This window comes from Pavona decussata, unplaced genomic scaffold, assembly GCF_977016875.1.
Source record: "Pavona decussata unplaced genomic scaffold, jaPavDecu1.1 SCAFFOLD_52, whole genome shotgun sequence".
NCBI classification, from domain to species: domain Eukaryota; kingdom Metazoa; phylum Cnidaria; class Anthozoa; order Scleractinia; family Agariciidae; genus Pavona; species Pavona decussata.
The window spans coordinates 2,290,380-2,309,132 of record NW_028145474.1 but is presented as its reverse complement, the minus strand read 5'-3'; the positions used below and the strand labels follow the sequence as shown (position 1 = coordinate 2,309,132).

General features: G+C 37.9%; 1 protein-coding gene across 3 annotated transcripts in view; it reads left to right on the top strand.

The window, feature by feature from the left end:
- Nucleotides 1-1,940: 1,940 nt before the first annotated feature.
- The window catches only part of LOC146480890 (uncharacterized), a 126,573-nt gene continuing 109,760 nt past the window's right edge, over nt 1,941-18,753 (top strand). Inside the window, exons 1-3 of one of the 3 annotated variants that reach the window (XR_014864654.1) lie at nt 1,941-2,563; nt 10,768-15,602; nt 15,983-17,265. Coding sequence is in view for 2 of the 3 variants with exons in the window: in XM_085109238.1 (XP_084965364.1) it covers nt 2,540-2,563; nt 10,768-15,600 (4,857 nt within the window). In the remaining variant the exon portion in view is untranslated. Of the gene's footprint in view, nt 2,564-10,767; nt 15,799-15,982; nt 17,770-18,753 lie in introns of those variants that run through there. The other 2 variants (XM_085109238.1, XM_085109237.1) reach the window with 2 other exon arrangements.

Below are 18,753 nucleotides of genomic sequence, written 5' to 3'. Positions count from 1 at the left end.
GTGTATGGTTTAGCCGTTGTCTGAAATAGGGTATAGACTTGAACCATTTTTGACTGTAAGTCTGTACGCGGGCATGGATTTTAAAGAAACGGGTATCGATTCTAGAGACCTAGTTTGAAGGTGGGTTTGAAATTTAGAACGTAAAATTAAATGCAAGACTGATCGGACAGCTAAAATAATTTTATTGTCCTAGAAATTGAAATTTAGAAGCCTGAACTGGAGAAAGGATCGAGGAAAATCACATATTTTTGTCTGAAATAAAGTATATTTAGCTGGGCTCTTAACTGCTTATGTTTGTTATTTAAAGGGGCAGTGTCATCTATTTTTTGTGTTACGGTGGAATAGTCAAAATAATGTCTCAGCTTTGTTAACAACAACCTTACTAGTGCACAGAAACTAGCATTAATTATGTTTGACTGCGGATGGGAAGGATGGAAAAGGATTGCGGCTTGGAAACATCTGCCAATTTTTTCATGTTCTTCCTGTGTATTGAGAGACGCCGGTAAAAACTGCTTATAGTTTGTTCTTTCTCGGATAAATCCCTTACTGATTTCTTCCCGGCGTTCTAACAACAATTTCATGTTAGAATAAAGTTTACAGGCAAATAAAAACTAGCGATATAATGTTCCGACGTTTCGGCGACGTCATGACGCCATTCTCAAGAAATGAATAATATAAGCGAGTTCAACGGAGTAAGATCTTAGGTTATTCATTCCTCGAGAATGGCATCATGACGTCGCCGAAACGTCGGAACATTATATCGCTAGTTTTTACTTGCCTGTGTATTTCTAAAGCATTACTAATCAGAAAAAAGCTTCTTTGTCAAATATTTGCGCAGTTTTGACCAAAATACAGCAAAATCGCCATGACAACGCCCCTTTAATTAGAATCAGATGCAGAATTTTCACCTGTGAATCTGTGCTTTGATGATCTCGTGTGTCCCAGTTGTGGTCTACTTTACTTTGCAATAGATTCTGGTTATCTGTTGCACTTACTAACAATATTTTTATTTCTTTTTATTTTCCAATACAACCTGCCCTCATACTAGAGGATACAAACACATCATTTTTGTTAACACATAATATTTAGCTACGTTTGTTTGTTCCTTTGTTACAGCGGTCACCAATAACACGTGACTTATCGCCTTCAAAACACCCCGGTAAAGTTGGGTTTTGGTGGACGTCGATCATAGAAAAGCCGTTAAAATTATTTTGAATTCTGAAAACATTTCAAGGCAACAGAACCAAGAAATTGGCAGTTTTATCCGTTGGCAGATGGTAAACTTTATGAAAGTTGATTTCAAGGCCAGTTTATCTGAAAGAATGGGCATTGTTTAGATGAAGCCGTATTTTTACCCGTAATAATTTTGTAAAATCACCGATGCGTGGAGCAAGTAAATTATCACGTAGCATGCGTAGCTGGCGGTTTTGTTGGCGCCGGGGTAAAACGCAGGCTAGCACTAGATGAAAGAGTAGAAAAACCTGAATTCTCAAAGGATGAAGGAAGAAAAAGTGCCCCTACATTGAGGGACCCCGAAGATGATCAGCTCTCCGAATACAATGACGACTCATCCGAAAACGACTCTGATGAGTTTTCAGTGCGGGAGGAAGATGGTGCTTTTCGTGATGTGCGGAACGAGGAACTCGGTTTCCTTGATGCAGCGCCCAAAACACGAACTGGACGGATAGTGAAAACAACCAACAAAGCTTTGCTTTGGACGTAATTTCTCAAAATATAAGGTATGCCCTTTGTTTCGTAGAGCGCGAAATGCCTATTTTATTTTTCCAGAATTGTGAAAGGACCGTTTTATCTTCCGTGAAAACGTGATCTAGACCCTCCCCGCCCCCCCCTTTGCCACCCTCAGGGGTCAGAGAGGGACTCTCCAGATTTTCAGTAATGCGCCCTAACCACCCGGCTACGGCTGCCTCCCATGATGCAATTCGAACCCTTGTAACAAAACCCCGCCAATATTTGGCAGCCACTTTGGGATAGAAATCCGAATTTTAATGATCTCGCTCTTGTAATTATTCTCAGTATTAATTATTATATTTTTAAAATTTTCCTCACCAAATTTTGCCGCTGCAATTTCTTTTAATTCTCGTTACTTTTAAATTATGGTGTTCAATGAGGGGAAAAGTAAGTTAATTAACGAGACGCTTTCTCTTTATCAGAATTGGTTAGTCAAACCCTTCAGTTTCTACGTGATTATAGAATGCACTACTTAAACTGAAAAATTCTCGAGACTTTTTCTCTCGAACATGAATTTTTCACCATGGAATTAAAACATTGTGTAACTCAATGAGCTATTGTAGATGGAAATTTACCGTGGATCTCGTGATTCACGGTACAATATACTTTCGACGCATGACGTCGTAGATTATACCAAACTGATACCTAGTTTATTTGCACTTTCGACGCGAGACATCAGTGAATATTATTATTCTAAGATGACGGAGAAGTTCCGAGTTTTGAATTTTCAGTTTTCAACGCGAGTGGCGCTTGAAGCAAGTCAATTACTTATTCATCTTCAACAACGACAATGGAAAACCATCAAGAGTCTGAGGTGAGTACAACCTTAAAATTTAGTTTTGTATGGTGGCTGTATGGCTTAAATAAAATTTCACTTTTTTAAAGAATCAAAGGCTCCTGTGAGCCACCTCGTGAATGCAGATGACACATCAGTAATTGAAATTAAGACGGCTACGGACACTTCCTTGAAAGCTAAAAGAAATTATATCTTTGCCCGATTATGTAACGAGAAATAACCATTCTTGTCCTAAAAAATCGTTTTGGCCCTCGTGCCCGGCTTTCCGGTGAGCCCGACCCATAAAAACCGCCAGCTACGCAGGCTACCTAGTGTCGCATTATATTTCATGCCCGGCATAAATGCGTGAAATTTTTCCTTTGGAGTTCAGTCCACGCAATCTTCAAGTAAAAATAATTTGAAATATGACTAACTCTTGCTAAATAAGAATTATTTCATTGAAAGCTAGTTGTCTGTATTTTGCTTCATTATTCAATGAACGTGCCAATAAGGTTTTGATCCTGTACACATGCATTTCAATAAATTCTGCAGGGTATGTATTAAACAGTTGATGAATATTCATCGACTGCGTCCTTTTGCTTTCCCATAAATTACCAGATGTAAATTGAGAAAATGAAACAATTTTTGCCTTTGAAACCTCTATGAAAGCTGAAGAGATCCAAAATTGTCATTTCACCAGAAATTTGCATAATTTTGTTTAGACGTCACTGATGCGTGACATGGCACTTCCCGTTTTTGCGTGAAAACTGACAGCCAAAATAATGTTTTTCAGCCAACTTATCTAGTTGATATAATACTTTTGTATGAAAAGCAAAAATATGATGAAAGATGACGAGTTTTCATGTACGCAAAAAGTTATGATTAGCAGTGAACTTATCAGTTAAGAGTGCTTCTTTCAGCCAGACATTTTCTGGCGGGAAATAATTTTTTGGCGGCAAACTTTCAAGTAGCGCAACGCAATATCACGCAATATTTCTGAGTAAAACTATTCAGTTAGTTCAATCACGAAGGGAGGATAGGTTAAAAACTCGGTGAGGCCTACAATAAATAAGGCCACTAGTGGTAAACCTACATCAACGCATGCCACATAAATGCTCTATAAAAAAGTGTCTTGTTTATACAAAGATCTTGCCGACACTTCACAAATTGAATTTTTAAATTAAATCATTTTTAAATTCAATTATTAAATTCTCAGCCTCGGATATTGCATTTCTAGCGTTCTGATTGGTTCACTAAATCTCGGTTATATAAACAATAGCCTCCATTTGGCGCGAAAATATGCTCAGATATTCGTCCGCGGACATTATCCGTTCCGAGAAGCAAACAGTTTTCCGAGAGCGAAGCTCGAGGAAAACTGTGAGCTTCGAGGAGCAGATAATGTCCAAGGACAAATATCTGAGCATATTTTTAAAGCCAAATGGAGGCTATTGTGGTTATTATCCTTTAAATATTTTTCGCAACATGTAGCAACGAGTTTGAGTATTTGAGTATTTGAACATTTCGTTTGCCGTCAAAAACGTTTAGAGCGTATGTTGTTTTCTGATACTGCTTTATCGACCAGCAGGTTTATCTCTCCTTCTGTCACAAAAGCAAACCGTTCCCCCATCTTGACATTAATTTTAATTGTAAACAAGACGCGCCTTGCAGTTTTTGAAATTGGTGAATATCACTTGGGGAATATCATCGAATATTCCCTACCCTGCAAGCAGAGGCTCTTCGATCTTACCTAGATAACCCGACTTATCTAGGAAGATCCCAGGGCCTCTGCTCGCAGGGTAGATATTCCCCAGTTTTAGCTGGGGTATATTCGGTCACGTGAGGCGTTTTGACCAATCGCGCGCGAGCGAAAATATTTGATGGATTATAACAGCTCAAATACCGCAGTTTGACCTTATATGGAAGACGAATGCTCCAGGTGTCACTAAGCTAAATTTTTTTTTCGGCGAGAAGGGAAAGTTTCTTCGGAAAAATGTAGAAAAAAAAAAAAAAAAGAAAAGAAAGAAATACCAAACAATGCCATCTCAATACAACAACAATAAAAGCCACAAAGTTCGGTATGACACTATTTAATAGCCTGCGTAGCTGGCGGTTTTGGTGGGCGGGAAAGCCGGGCCAAAACGAGTGGTGCAGCTGCGGGTGAAATGGGGAGAGAACCGCGACAGTGGCGGCGAAGCCGCGTCAACGAGCGGCTTCGCCGCGAGGAACCTCGTTGCCCTCGCCCCATTTCCCCGCGGCTTCGCCACTCGTTTTGGCTCTCGTGCCCGGCTTTCCGGTGACCCACCCATAAAAACCGCCAGCTAGGCAGGCTACTATTTAATGGTAGGTATCTCTGAAGTTTCCTTTAAAATCTTCAAAATTGCAAGATTTTACGACTTTTTAGATCACATAACAACAACAATAACAACCGGTTACCTTCAAAAATTTTAGGATGGCTTGCAAATCCTGGCGGTAAGAAGTTAAAACCAATCGAGAAATTCGATAATGTTCGCCAAAAAACATTTGCACAAATGTGCACAGCTCTTACGCTTCTCAAATAAGCTTAAAGTTCAAAAACTTGCACTGAATGCTTGTCTCAGTGAGGTTGTACCTCGTACACTTTAAGTGTTTTAAATCGTCCGCGAGGAATTCAGTTCAGCATGAAAAAAGCCGTCCTTGTCCTGATCGCTTCCTTCGCTTTGCACCACAGCAAAACATTTGCTCAAATGTGCACAACTATTACGCTTCTCGATGAGCTGGAACTTCAAAAGCACTTGAATGCTAGTCTCAGAAAGGTTATAATTCGTACATTTAAACTTTTTTTTTAATTTTAGATGTCCGACTGTGCCCGATTTTCTTCGCTTTCGATTTTTCATTCAACACCGTTTGCAAAGAGCTGCGCGTGTCATGTGATCATTACTATTCGCGCGCTTTGGTCGGAGGTTGCCTCAACATCCGGCCGTTTTAATTTCAAAGAAATTTTTTCCTTAATATATAGAAATTCAGTAAACTTCAACAGGCTCGCAATATTTAAACGCTGAGAATTTAATAAAACAATTATTCCATTCGCGCTTGTTGGATATGAGATTAGTTATAGCCAACTCGGCGCTTCGCGCCTCATTGGCTATTTACCATCTCATATCCAACAAGCGCGAATGGAATAATTGTCAATTATTTTTTAATTCTTAAAAGACACCGCACTTTGTGGAAAAAAACGAAAAAACCCATAACTTTGCCCAGATTCAGCGAAAAATCTCCATTCTTACACTAAAATGATTGTCAAATTATTCTCTACAGATTGAATGAGAATATCCTGATGCGCCGTGAACAGAAAACTTTTGCGTGCTCTTTTCCACTAATTGAATTTAAAACTCATTCACTGCGCATGCCCGAAAGTTAACGACAGAACCAACCAACCAACCAACCAACCAAGTGAAAAAGTCCACCATCGCTATAACTCGTTCATTGCGCATGCGCACATTTACGAGTTAAAAACGACAATTTTAACAAGGCGGTGACTTACACAAATTCGACCGTTTGGTTTACTACTAGGCACGCTGTTTCCTATCTCAGTACAATTTCTAAGTTTCTCTTTTGTATGGCCGGTTACCGACAAAATGGGGATGAAAAAAAAGCTGAAGGTAAATCATCCTCTCTATAAATTCTTTTATTAATAATTGAGAAAATTGAAACAATCTTGACAGTTAAACGTTGTAAAAAGAAATTGGCAGTTCTGATCAAATGTTACAGATTTTCAAATATGGACAATCACAGTCGCCTGACTAAACAGTTCCCGTTCTATATTAGCACGCCTTCCTTGATGATAAAGAAACAAACCTGTAGAACGTATAAAAAGTATTTAAAAAAGTAGTAAAAGTATTTTGCGATACATAAACACAAACTGGTTCCGTTTTCTTGTATTGTAACGAAGTGTAAGCCCCGCAGTATTTAATCACTGCGTTCTACAATGCAATAGGTTTCAGAACTAAAGTACAGCTCAGTTTATTTCATGGTGCTGTATCTTTACATCTTTAGATAAAGTCTATAACACCTTACGTCTGTGAAAAATACCAAATAGGCCCCCTGCACTAAGAAATCACATGACCCATAACCCCCAAAACGATACATTGAAAAAGTGATGATACTAGAAACAGAAAGAGCGTGTCAAAAAATTTTTCATATAGCCCAAATTTAAACGCAAAATCATCAGAGGGAGAGATTTTAATGGCAGTTTGACTTTGCCCTCTAACAAGTTAAGTTATTTGCTTAATTTCTGTCAATAATGCTAAATTGTTTTGTGAGCAATACCAAGCACATTTCAAACATTCCTTTAATGTTTGTTTGCAAAAGCTGATTTTAAAAAGATTAATTGTCCGTTCCAGTCAGGTTACCACGTAGAAAGAGAAATATTTCAACATCAATGCAAATTTTCGACGAGAAAATCCTATTCATTACATTGAGAACACTGTCTAGTGAACATTTTTAGATGCAAAATCGTCACTACTTTCGTTAAAAAAAGAACGCGATCGAGTGATCTCTTGAAAACTGAAATTATACCCGAAATCGAATGAAATAGTGACCTCTTGTTTCCTGAATTGGTAACTGATCAAAGTCGTATAATCAGGGAGGAAACATGGACTTTTTTATCCTTTGAACTCAAAACAGATGAGCTTTAGCTGTTCAACTTACCACTCAGTGGTAAACCATAAAAGCAAACTACAGGGTTATCCAAAACGATTCGGAAAAGCTTAGTCGCCTCATTAATTCGGTTTTAGGGATGATGAAAAAATCTGGGGCAGGGGCTTCAGTCTTGTATTGTAACGCAGTGAAAGTCCAGGAGCATTTAAACTTTACTCCACAATGCTTAAGGTTTAGAGACTAAAGATCTTTACATACTTAGATAAGAACAAAATCACCTTTCCTCTGTAAGAAACTCCTGGAGCTACTGTGGAAATCTCCCCAAATAGGCCCTTTGCACTAAGAGGTCACATGACCCATGCCCCAAAAAACGATATGTTGAAAAAGTGATGATACTAAAAACAGAAAGAGGATATCAAAATTATTGTATAACCCAAATGTGAGCACAAAATCACCAAAGGGAGAGATTGTATGGTATTTTAAGTTTGCCCTCCAATATTGCGACCAAAACTCCAACTAAATGTTATCTGTCAATTATGCTCAATTGTTTTGTGAGCATTTCCAAGCACATTCAGTTAAAATATTCCTTTGCTCTTGTTGTTGTTGTTGTTTTTTGCAAAAGTTGATTTTGAAAAGATGTTTTTCATACATATTAAGGTTACCGTATACCTTTAGAGGTGTCTCGCGTCCAAGCGATGTAGCGCGTCCAGTTTATACTGTAGATACCTAAGCCCCTATATCAAATTAAAGCTTGTGGAGCTAGCTATGAAACTATACCAAAAATTTTGAAATAAAATGAATTATCGAATTTTTCACGACCTGTAAATGCGAGCGTCCGAATCACCTTTTGAAAGCTCCAAGAAAAAGCGAATTTTGTTTTTCCCTAATTTCATTTCCTCCTCAGTTTTCGGACCCAAAGGGCTAAAACATCGTGTCTGCGTTTTGCCATATTCAATTGCAGTGAAAAGTTACGGAACATTTTCCAAATACGATTAAAAAAATGTGGAATAATAGTACAAAAATCGCTCTCGGAGAAAAAATATTTCGAAAGAAAAAATTCGCAGACAAGTTTTTGTTGTATTTATGTTAAACTAGCCACTGTCCAAATTTGAAGGCAAACGAACAAATTCCCTTTGTGTTTTAGCTCTTTAAAGTGTCCCCTTCAAGTGAAAAAATTGATTCGAGAAAACAGCGTTAAAAATTCGACAATTTAATTTATTTCAAAATTCTTGGTATAGTTTAATAGCCAGCTCTATAAACTTTAATTTGATATAGGGGTTTAGGTATCTACAGTTTAACCCGGACGCGCTACATCGCTTGGAGGCGAGACACCTCTAAAGGTATACAGTTAAAACAATTTATTCTGGATAATAATAATAATTATAATAATAATAATAATAATAATAATAATAAAGTTATTATTATTATTAACGTGAACGGATAGAAACGGAAATTTTTCAATACAATGCAAATTTCCTGAGTGGAAAAACACCATCATCCTCGTCATCATCATCATCATCATCATCATCATCATCATCATTATCATTATTATTATTATTATTACAACATTGTCCCTTAGTCATTTTCAGATGCAAAACCATCACAACTTTCATTTTAGGGAAAACGCGGCCACGTCATCTCTTGAAAACTGAAATTATATGTAAAACCAAATGAAATAGTAATCTGGGTTTCAGTACTGAATTAAAAACTGATGATCATCGGAAGAAAAATAGACTTTTATTCCAAGAAATTAGCAGAGAGATATTTTGGCTTTTTAGATTACTACTTCGTGATAAAACATAAACGAAAACGACAGGGTTATCCAAAACGGTTCTTTTCGGGGAATATTTGTTCGCCGGAAAACCTTAATCGCCTCATCAATTCGGATTTAAGCGTGATGAAAAAATTAGGGACACCCAGCAATTTGTTTCGGTGGATATCTGTTCGGATGGTCTTTTAAATCCGCTGCCCTAAAAGTTCGGATTTCATCGTGAAGAAAATCACAGTTTTCTTCAGCAAAATGTTCCCTCAAAAATTTCATAACACTGCAAAATTAATTCCTTTCGTTTTCAGAAAGGCGAATATACCATTAAAAATACGAAAAATGATGATATGTACACGATGAACTTTCATAAAACCAACAACAGCTAGTAAATTTGGGGAATAAAATTACGTTTCGCAAATCTTTCTGCAGCTTTGTACTCTATATAAGCTCACACAGATGTGTTTTTAAACTGGTCCAAAACGATTTTGGAACACAGGAGATAACATTTTAAGTATTTTACTTTGGGTGGCCTTGAAAAATGGAGCTATATATCTTTGATGAAATGTCCCCTCAGACATTCGCAGCATTCGAACATTAGTTCCTTACGTTTTCCAAGGAACAGAAAAGATCGTTTTTAATGCGAATAAGATCAGCGAGGATTTTAGGAAAGCGCTGAAGCAGCAGCGGCTCTTAAATTCGTAGAGTCGGATTCTGTTCCCGAAAATTTTCTGCGTCCTGTAAGAATTGGATCAGCTAAAGAACCCAAACGCATCAAAACTTTGTTAGCGTAAAATGGGCACAAAAACAACATTTTAAAGATGAAAACGACATTTCAAAACTTCTTAATTTTTTTTGTCGCCGGTCCCCCTGAAACTAGTTCATTAATTTCCATCTGGTTTGCATTTTGTAGGAAACCTCCAAGCTAAATATTGTGCTTACTTACTTGGTTATGCTTTGATTAAACCGAGTAAGAATTATTATCATAAGAAACAGGGTAAAATCTTTCCTGTCATCAATTATTTAGTGTCATCCAGCCTATCCTTATATCCGATTCATCTTACGTAGAATTTTTTTTCAGTCGTGTTTGCAACCTTGGAAAAAAATTCGAAAATTATTGTTCACTGAAGTAAAATCTGAAATACTTTCTATTTATTCATTACTTGTTTACAAAAAATTAAAAACTGAAATTTTACGACTGTAATTCGATGTTCCTTCCAGACATTTGGTTTGCGTCACGTTCTGTTTTTTTTTCTGTGTAGATTTCCAGCTCTGAACGTTAAGGTAACGGAAGAAACAACTTAAAAAACTGTCATGTGAAATATTTGAGTAAAAATCAATTTTTACACCTAAATTTCCTCTCTTTACCAAACACTTTGTATGGATTATTACTTAGTTTGCAAAATATTTGTTTGCATGCTTCGCTTTGCTGTAAACAAGTTTTTGTTTTGCAGACGCTTCGCACAACTTTAGTTTCGGAATTTTCCCAACCCCCCTCTTAAAAAAATTAAAATAGGACGGGCTGAGCAGATTCTGAAAAACTGTGCTACCAAGAGCGTTGCGATCTTGACTTGCTAGAAAATTGAGCTAAAACTACCGTACAATTATTATTAGTATCAACACACTAATACCACAGTAGTTTAATATAAGGACAATAATTAATATTCAATACCCAAATACAAATGACTCCCCGTTTTCTCCAAGGAAAAAAAAACCAAAAAAAACAAGAGCTAATTTGAAAAAGGGAATATTTTTGAACCAGTCATGCTTATTATACCTTCAGTGTAACTTTTACGTAAAGACTTACATACACTATTTCATTTGACTTAAATTATTTCATATATAGGTTGTAGAAACTACTATCGTGGATGAAATAGGAAATCTTCTACAAGCCATCAAGATAAGTATAGATGTTGCAGTCTTCCTTCTCAAAACCGGTCGTATTCTAAAAGCCATTCGGTTATTCAAGGAGTCCCTGATTCTCCTCAGCAGCAAAGCCTTGGAAAAGAAACAAGAATTGGTTAAAGCAGTTTACATTGTCGTTTATTATGAAATGTTTAATGGTTACATCGTTGTCAATGATCACACAAGTGCAATAAAATGCGGTGAAAAGCTTCTGGTTTTACTTCATGATTGGGGTGCATCAAACACAGAAGGAGAAATACGCTTTCAAATGGCGAACTTGTATCAAAGTCAAGGTAGATATGACAAGGCAAAAGAGCTCTACGTGAAGGCACTATTTGTAGCAATGGCAACTGGCGAAAGGGGATTAGAAGGAGCATGTTACGTAAACTTAGGAACTGTGTTTGCCTCTCTCGGTGAATTCGTCAAGGCTGAGGAATATCTACAGAAAGGCCTTAAAATCAGCAACGAAATTGGCCACAAAGATACAGAAGCAGCAGCTTACGTAAGACTGGGATCGGTGTTTGAATCTCTCGATAAATATGTTAAAGCTGAGGAATATCTACAGAAAGCCCTTAAAATCAGCAAAGAAATTGGCGACAAAGATAAAGAAGCAGCAGCTTACGGAATCCTGGGAACGGTGTTTAAATCTCTTGGTGAATGTGTCAAAGCTGAGGAATATCTACAGAAAGCCCTTAAAATCAGCAAAGAAATTGGCGACAAAGATACAGAAGCAGCAGCTTACGTAAGACTGGGATCGGTGTTTGAATCTCTCGATAAATATGTTAAAGCTGAGGAATATCTACAGAAAGCCCTTAAAATCAGCAAAGAAATTGGCGACAAAGATAAAGAAGCAGCAGCTTACGTAATCCTGGGAACGGTGTTTAAATCTCTTGGTGAATGTGTCAAAGCTGAGGAATATCTACAGAAAGCCCTTAAAATCAGCAAAGAAATTGGCGACAAAGATAAAGAAGCAGCAGCTTATGAAAATCTGGGAACGATGTTTCAATCTCTCGGTGAATACGTCAAAGCTAAGGAATATCTACAGAAAGCCCTTAAAATCAGCAAAGAAATTGGCCACAAAGATAAAGAAGCAGCAGCTTACGTAATCCTGGGAACGCTGTTCAAATCTCTCGGTGAATGTGTCAAAGCTGAGGAATATCTACAGAAAGGCCTTAAAATCAGCAAAGAAATTGGCCACAAAGATAAAGAAGCAGCAGCTTACGGAAACCTGGGAGCGATGTTTCGATCTCTCGGTGAATATGTCAAAGCTGAGGAATATCTACAGAAAGCCCTTAAAATCAGCAAAGAAATCGGCGCCAAAGGTAAAGAAGCAGCAGCTTACGTAAACCTGGGGCTAGTGTTTGAATCTCTCTATGAATATGTCAAAGCTGAGGAATATCTAAAGAAATGCCTTAAAATCAGCAAAGAAATTGGCGACAAATATAAAGAAGCAGCAGCTTATGAAAATCTGGGAACGATGTTTCAATCTCTCGGTGAATACGTCAAAGCTAAGGAATATCTACAGAAAGCCCTTAAAATCAGCAAAGAAATTGGCGCCAAAGATAAAGAAGCAGTAGCTTACGGAAACCTGGGAGCGGTGTTTCAACCTCTCGGTGAATATGTCAAAGCTGAGGAACATCTACAGAAAGGCCTTAAAATCAGCAAAGAAATTGGCCACAAAGATACAGAAGCAGCAGCTTACGTAAGACTGGGATCGGTGTTTGAATCTCTCGATAAATATGTTAAAGCTGAGGAATATCTACAGAAATGCCTTAAAATCAGCAAAGAAATTGGCGACAAAGATAAAGAAGCAGCAGCTTACGTAATCCTGGGAACGGTGTTCAAATCTCTCGGTGAATGTGTCAAAGCTGAGGAATATCTACAGAAAGCCCTTAAAATCAGCAAAGAAACTGGCGACAAAGATAAAGAGGCAGCAGCTTACGTAAGCCTGGGAACGCTGTTTGAATCTCTCGGTGAATATGTCAAAGCTGAGGAATATCTACAGAAAGGCCTTAAAATCAGCAAAGAAATTGGTCACAAAGATAAAGAAGCAGCAGCTTACGGAAACCTGGGAGCGATGTTTCGATCTCTCGGTGAATATGTCAAAGCTGAGGAATATCTACAGAAAGCCCTTAAAATCAGCAAAGAAATCGGCGCCAAAGATAAAGAAGCAGCAGCTTACGTAAACCTGGGACTAGTGTTTGAATCTCTCTATGAATATGTCAAAGCTGAGGAATATCTACAGAAATGCCTTAAAATCAGCAAAGAAATTGGCGCCAAATATAAAGAAGCAGCATCTTATGAAAATCTGGGAACGATGTTTCAATCTCTCGGTGAATACGTCAAAGCTAAGGAATATCTACAGATAGCCCTTAAAATCAGCAAAGAAATTGGCGCCAAAGACAAAGAAGCAGTAGCTTACGCAAAACTGGGAACGATGTTTGAATCTCTCGGTGAATACGTCAAAGCTGAGGAATATCTACAGAAAGCCCATAAAATCAGCAAAGAAATTGGTGACAAACATAACGAAGCAGTAGCTTACGTAAACCTGGGAACGATGTTTCGATCTCTCGGTGAATATGTCAAAGCTGAGGAATATCTACAGAAAGCACTTAAAATCAGCAAAGAAATTGGTGACAAAGATAAAGAAGCAAAAGCTTACGAAAGCCTGGGAACGATGTTTGACTCTCTCGGTGAATACGTCAAAGCTGAGGAATATCTACAGAATGGCCTTAAAATCAGCAAAGAAATTGGCGCCAAACATGAAGAAGCAGCAGCTTACATAAACCTGGGAAGGATGTTTGACTCTCTCGGTGAATACGTCAAAGCTGAGGAATATCTACAGGAAGCCCTTGAAATCAGCAAAGAAATTGGCCACAAACATAAAAAAGCAGCAGCTTACGGAAACCTGGGAACGGTGTTTGACTCTCTCGGTAAATACGTCAAAGCTGAGGAATGTCTACAGAAAGCCCTTAAAATCAGCAAAGAAATTGGCCACAAAGATAAAGAGGCAGCAGCTTACGTAAACCTGGGAAGGCTGTTTCACTCTCTCGGTGAATACGACAAATCTGAGGAATATCTACAGAAAGGCCTTGAATTTAGCAAAGAAATTGGCGACAAAAATAGAGAAGCAGAAGCCTACATGAACCTGGGAAAGGTGTTTCACTGCCATGGTCAATATTTAAAGGCTAAAGAATACCACGAAAAGGCAGTTAAGCTGAGTTACAAGATTGGAAGCATTGCAAATCAGTATGTAAGCCACCTTTTGCTTGCATTAGACTATTTGTTGTTGGGCGGAGAAACTAATATGCCTGAAGTTGAGGCAAACCTTTCTAAAAGCATTCAAAAGTGCGAGGAAATGCGAGTTTTTGTACAAGATAAAGACCTATTTAAGATCTGCTTTTTCGACAAACACGTTACTCCTTACCAGTTGCTAAGTCAATTGTTTTGTACGACTGGGAAGCATACCGATGCGCTTAACATTGAGGAGCTTGGACGAGCTAGAGCCCTAGCAGACATAATGTCGGCTCAGTACTCTGTTGAGCAACAAATATCGATGGACTGCCATTCATGGGTTGAGAAGATTTTGAAGAGAGAAAGTAACTGTGTTTGTTTGTACATTGCCTATCGCGGTCGACTTTTATTTTTGTGGATTCTGAAGTCAAACGAAGCTATACTTTTCCAAGAAATAAACGTTAATGACTACTACAGCAACAAAGAAGCCGAGAGAATGGTTGATGAGGTTTTTGGTGACAAAACCCTGAGAAGATTTCGTATTTTACCTGAAGAACAATGTGAAGATCGAACATTGTTTCCCTCTGACATTAACCTTGTAACACAAGAATTGTCTCAGGAGGATGGCCAAGCACCTTCTCGCCCGATAGAAGAAGATGAAGACCAGGATAGCGCACCGCGAACTCTTTCTCAGTGTTACAAAATGATCATCACTCCTGTGGCTGACTTACTTGACGAACCTGAAATCATCGTTGTTCCCGATCGCGTTCTGTACAACGTTCCATTTGCAGCGTTAGAAGATGAAAATGAGAAGCCCTTATCGGAGACTTTCAGGATCCGCATCGCTCCTTCTTTGACGACTCTGAAGCTCATTCAAGATAGTCCAGCAGATTATCACAGTCAGAGTGGTGCACTGATAGTGGGTGATCCACAGGTTGGTGATGTGATTCACGAGGGACGTCGTCGGTGGATATCTCCATTAGAATGTGCAAGAAAGGAAGCAGAGATGATTGGACGTCTACTGGGAATTCAGCCTTTGATAGGAGAGAACGCAACTAAACAGAAGGTGCTTGACAATATACACTCAGTGAGTCTGATACATTTTGCTGCACATGGTGATGCCGAAAGAGGAGAAATTGCTCTTGCCCCTTCATTCCCTACAAATGGCTCTCCAACAGAAAAGGATTACTTATTAACGATGGCTGAAATTTCACAAGTTCGAATAACAGCCAAACTGGTGGTCCTAAGTTGCTGTCACAGTGCTCGTGGACAGATTAGATCTGAGGGAGTTGTTGGAATCGCTCGAGCATTCTTGGCGTCCAGTGCACGCTCAGTGTTGGCTGCCCTGTGGCCCATCGAGGATAAAGCAACAGAGCAGTTCATGAATCGTTTCTACAAACACCTTGTTGGTGGGGAAAGTGCCAGTGAATCTCTTCACCAAGCCATGAAGTGGATGAGAGCTAACGGCTTCCCAGACAAGAGACAGTGGGCGCCTTTTATGCTGATTGGAGACGACGTCACATTTGATTTTAGAAAGTAAAGGTTGGTAGAATTGTTTCATTTCTTGTACTGAGGATCGGATGTATCATTTAAGGTGGCTGACACCGGTTTCCAGCACTTTCTGACACTTAAACTTTGACCAATCACAACTATCACTCTGTAGTAGCTGATAAGACAATAATGGTATCCAGCAATGCCTTTTTATTGGTGAACAAATTATGATTGTTTTCTCCACTTTGTAGGTTACCACGGTAACAATATAAACTTTTAAAAACAGCCCTAAATTTAGATTTGATAAAAAAGAGCTCAGCGATGCTCAATTTGGTACTATTGAATTGCAATCAGCATGGCAAAAAGCAACTCTTTGCAAAGTTTAACAATCCAAAAGGTTGAATCTTAATGATGTTGTTTTTTTGTTGCAGCTGTTTTACCAAGTACACGGACAAGCTGGAAAATCGACAAAATCCTTCCAATCAGGAACGTGATAAAGTGAATAGCTAAACAAGTGAGACGTAAAACTCTTAACAATAAAGGATATCATCACCAAAGAAAACACAAACGAATTCTCCCAACTTGTACAGTTAGGAATAAATGGAGCAGTGAGGAGATTATGGATGTTGATATTGGGACTGAAAAATACAAATTTACAACAAAAGATAAAAAAATTATCTTCAGTTTTTATAGAACAGTTTGCAATTGAGTGTTGTAAAACCAAAACCGGAGTAGTTACCCTGGCCAATCATGACGGACACAAACAGTGCAATGAATCAATCTGAACTGTCTGAACTCAAAGCATAATTTTACTTGTAACCGGTACTAAGCGTGGGAAAACGCGTGCAAGCGAGGCACGATTGGTTTTGGTTTTGCTTCTTATTGGTTGAGAAATTAATGCGAATTTTGTGGTTACCAATCACAGGGTGTAGTTAAGCAAAACCAAAGTAAACACAAATAGGCCATTTCCGAGTTGTCTTGAACTTCGCTATAAATGCGAGTATAAGTGGAAAGCTCTTCACATGAAAATTACTTTTCTTTGCATAATTATGAAACTAATTTTTATATTCATATTTATAATAAAAACTATACGCGAAGTCTGCTTTTGAAAGAGGCTAGGTTCAAAGCAACTCAGAAATGGCCTGTAACTTGCAACACTCATCATCCGCTCTATCAAAATGTAAATAAATTACTAAATGAGATAAAAAATATGTATAAATAGGTTAAATTTATCATCATGCTTTTTTAAACAGGGTTTAAGGGAAGGTGTTTTGGGGTTTTTCACTCTATATCAAGTTCGAGTTATTTTTTAGTTTGAAGCAATATGAACTTTATGTCAGTGTTGACATATGTATAAGTCAATACTGTAACAAATCGTTGATGACCAGTGATCCTTTCTGCGGCTAAGACTTAACAGCACCTGAGAGTTCTAGATACGTGTAGTGTAATCATATTAAATTTTTTTTATAATCATTTTTAGTAATTTTGGTTAGAGTAATAGATTTTTATAGATCTAGACTTTCTATTAATGTGTTCTATTATTTGGTGTTTTCAGCTTGCTGTAAAGCTAAAGAAGTATTGTACAAAATTGTACATTTTGATGCTCGGATAGGGTACATTTATTTGTACTTGGAAATTCTTCGTCTCAACATGATTTTTATACCTGTCAGCCTGGGAGAAAGTAGGAAACTTGAGGATTGGAAAAGCTTGGAGGGTTTAATAATACCTCCAATGAACTGTGATTAGAAACCTAGTTTGCAATCCAAAGTTTTGTACATTTTTTGTTCTTTACGTGAAAAAGTGTGAAGATCACATATCTAGGACTTGCTACCTTCTCCTCCCTCACAGGGAAATTATGTATATAAACACCATTAAGGTGAAATTAGGTGATGATCACACTAAGGACTGTGTAAAGGGTTTGGAGACAATTTGCTTTGAATTGATCCAGATTAAATTTCAATATACAATTTTCTACAAGAAATGTAATTAGAAAGCAGAATATGACAACTTTGGATTAAACTGAAAAATTAATGTATAAAAAGGATGTTGACAGCTTGTCTGACTGGGTGTGTGCTTTTTAAATATATGGGGGAGACAGGAAACCCAAGTACATTGTAAAATACCGTAAATGAACTCTTAAGCGCATTAGAGCACTTAATAGACACGGGGAAGCCCCCCCCCCCCCCCCCCCACTTATTTGGAGTTGATATTTTTTTATACTTTCGTGATGTCTTGATGTTTAGACAAATTCTCCCAACATTTGTCATAAGGAATACAGTATAGTGGAACCTCGATTTTATGATATGGCAAGGAGACAGCAAAATCATATCGTTAAATGAGGATATCGTTGTAAACGAACTCTCGATTTATAAATAACTTTTACCAGGACACAACGTTGATCGTTAAAGCGGGAATTTCATTAGATCGACGTTTGTAAGATCGGGGTTCCACTGTATATATGGAAAATAGTGAGAATAAGTAGGAGAATTAATATTTTGATATTGGGGCTAAAAAGCGTCACATGTTGTAACCATGGAAACATAACAATCAACAAGAGGTATCATTTTTTTTTATTTCAATTTTTTGGTTGGGGGATCAAAAAAAATGGAGGCCCTATTAGGGGTTTTCGGGATACGGGATATTCGCGGAAAAAATTACCAGGATACGTGATATTTGAGGAAAAAGTTATTGGGATACAGGATATTGAGAAGTAGTTTCTGGGATATGGGATATTTGCAAAAAATAGTAACATATCAGATGTTTGATGAGAAATGTTCTTGGATTACTAAATACATGCCATATTCTTTATGTTTGTTGATGATTAGATATAAATGAAAAATATATGTGTAAAACAAACCGTTTTTGATTTTCTTGACCAGTCATTAGTTCATCATGGGCACTATAAGGGGGTAACATGAAGTACTACAAATAGCGCGCCATCACTCGATCGAGGCAGCGCCACCTGATTGAGGCGAGACCGCAGGTTAAAGTCATTCATGACGTTACGGCTTGTATTCATCCTCGTTCCCAGAACCTACGATCTTCTGGTCAGCGGTTGGATCATTGGCCCTGGTAACAGCCGTTACCGGATGTCGTGAATTTCACGACATCCGGTAGCGCATGCTCAGTGTGATAAATTACCATTGCACTTGCTCAGTATTATTATTGCTTAGTACTCCTTAGTATTAGGAACTAAGGACAA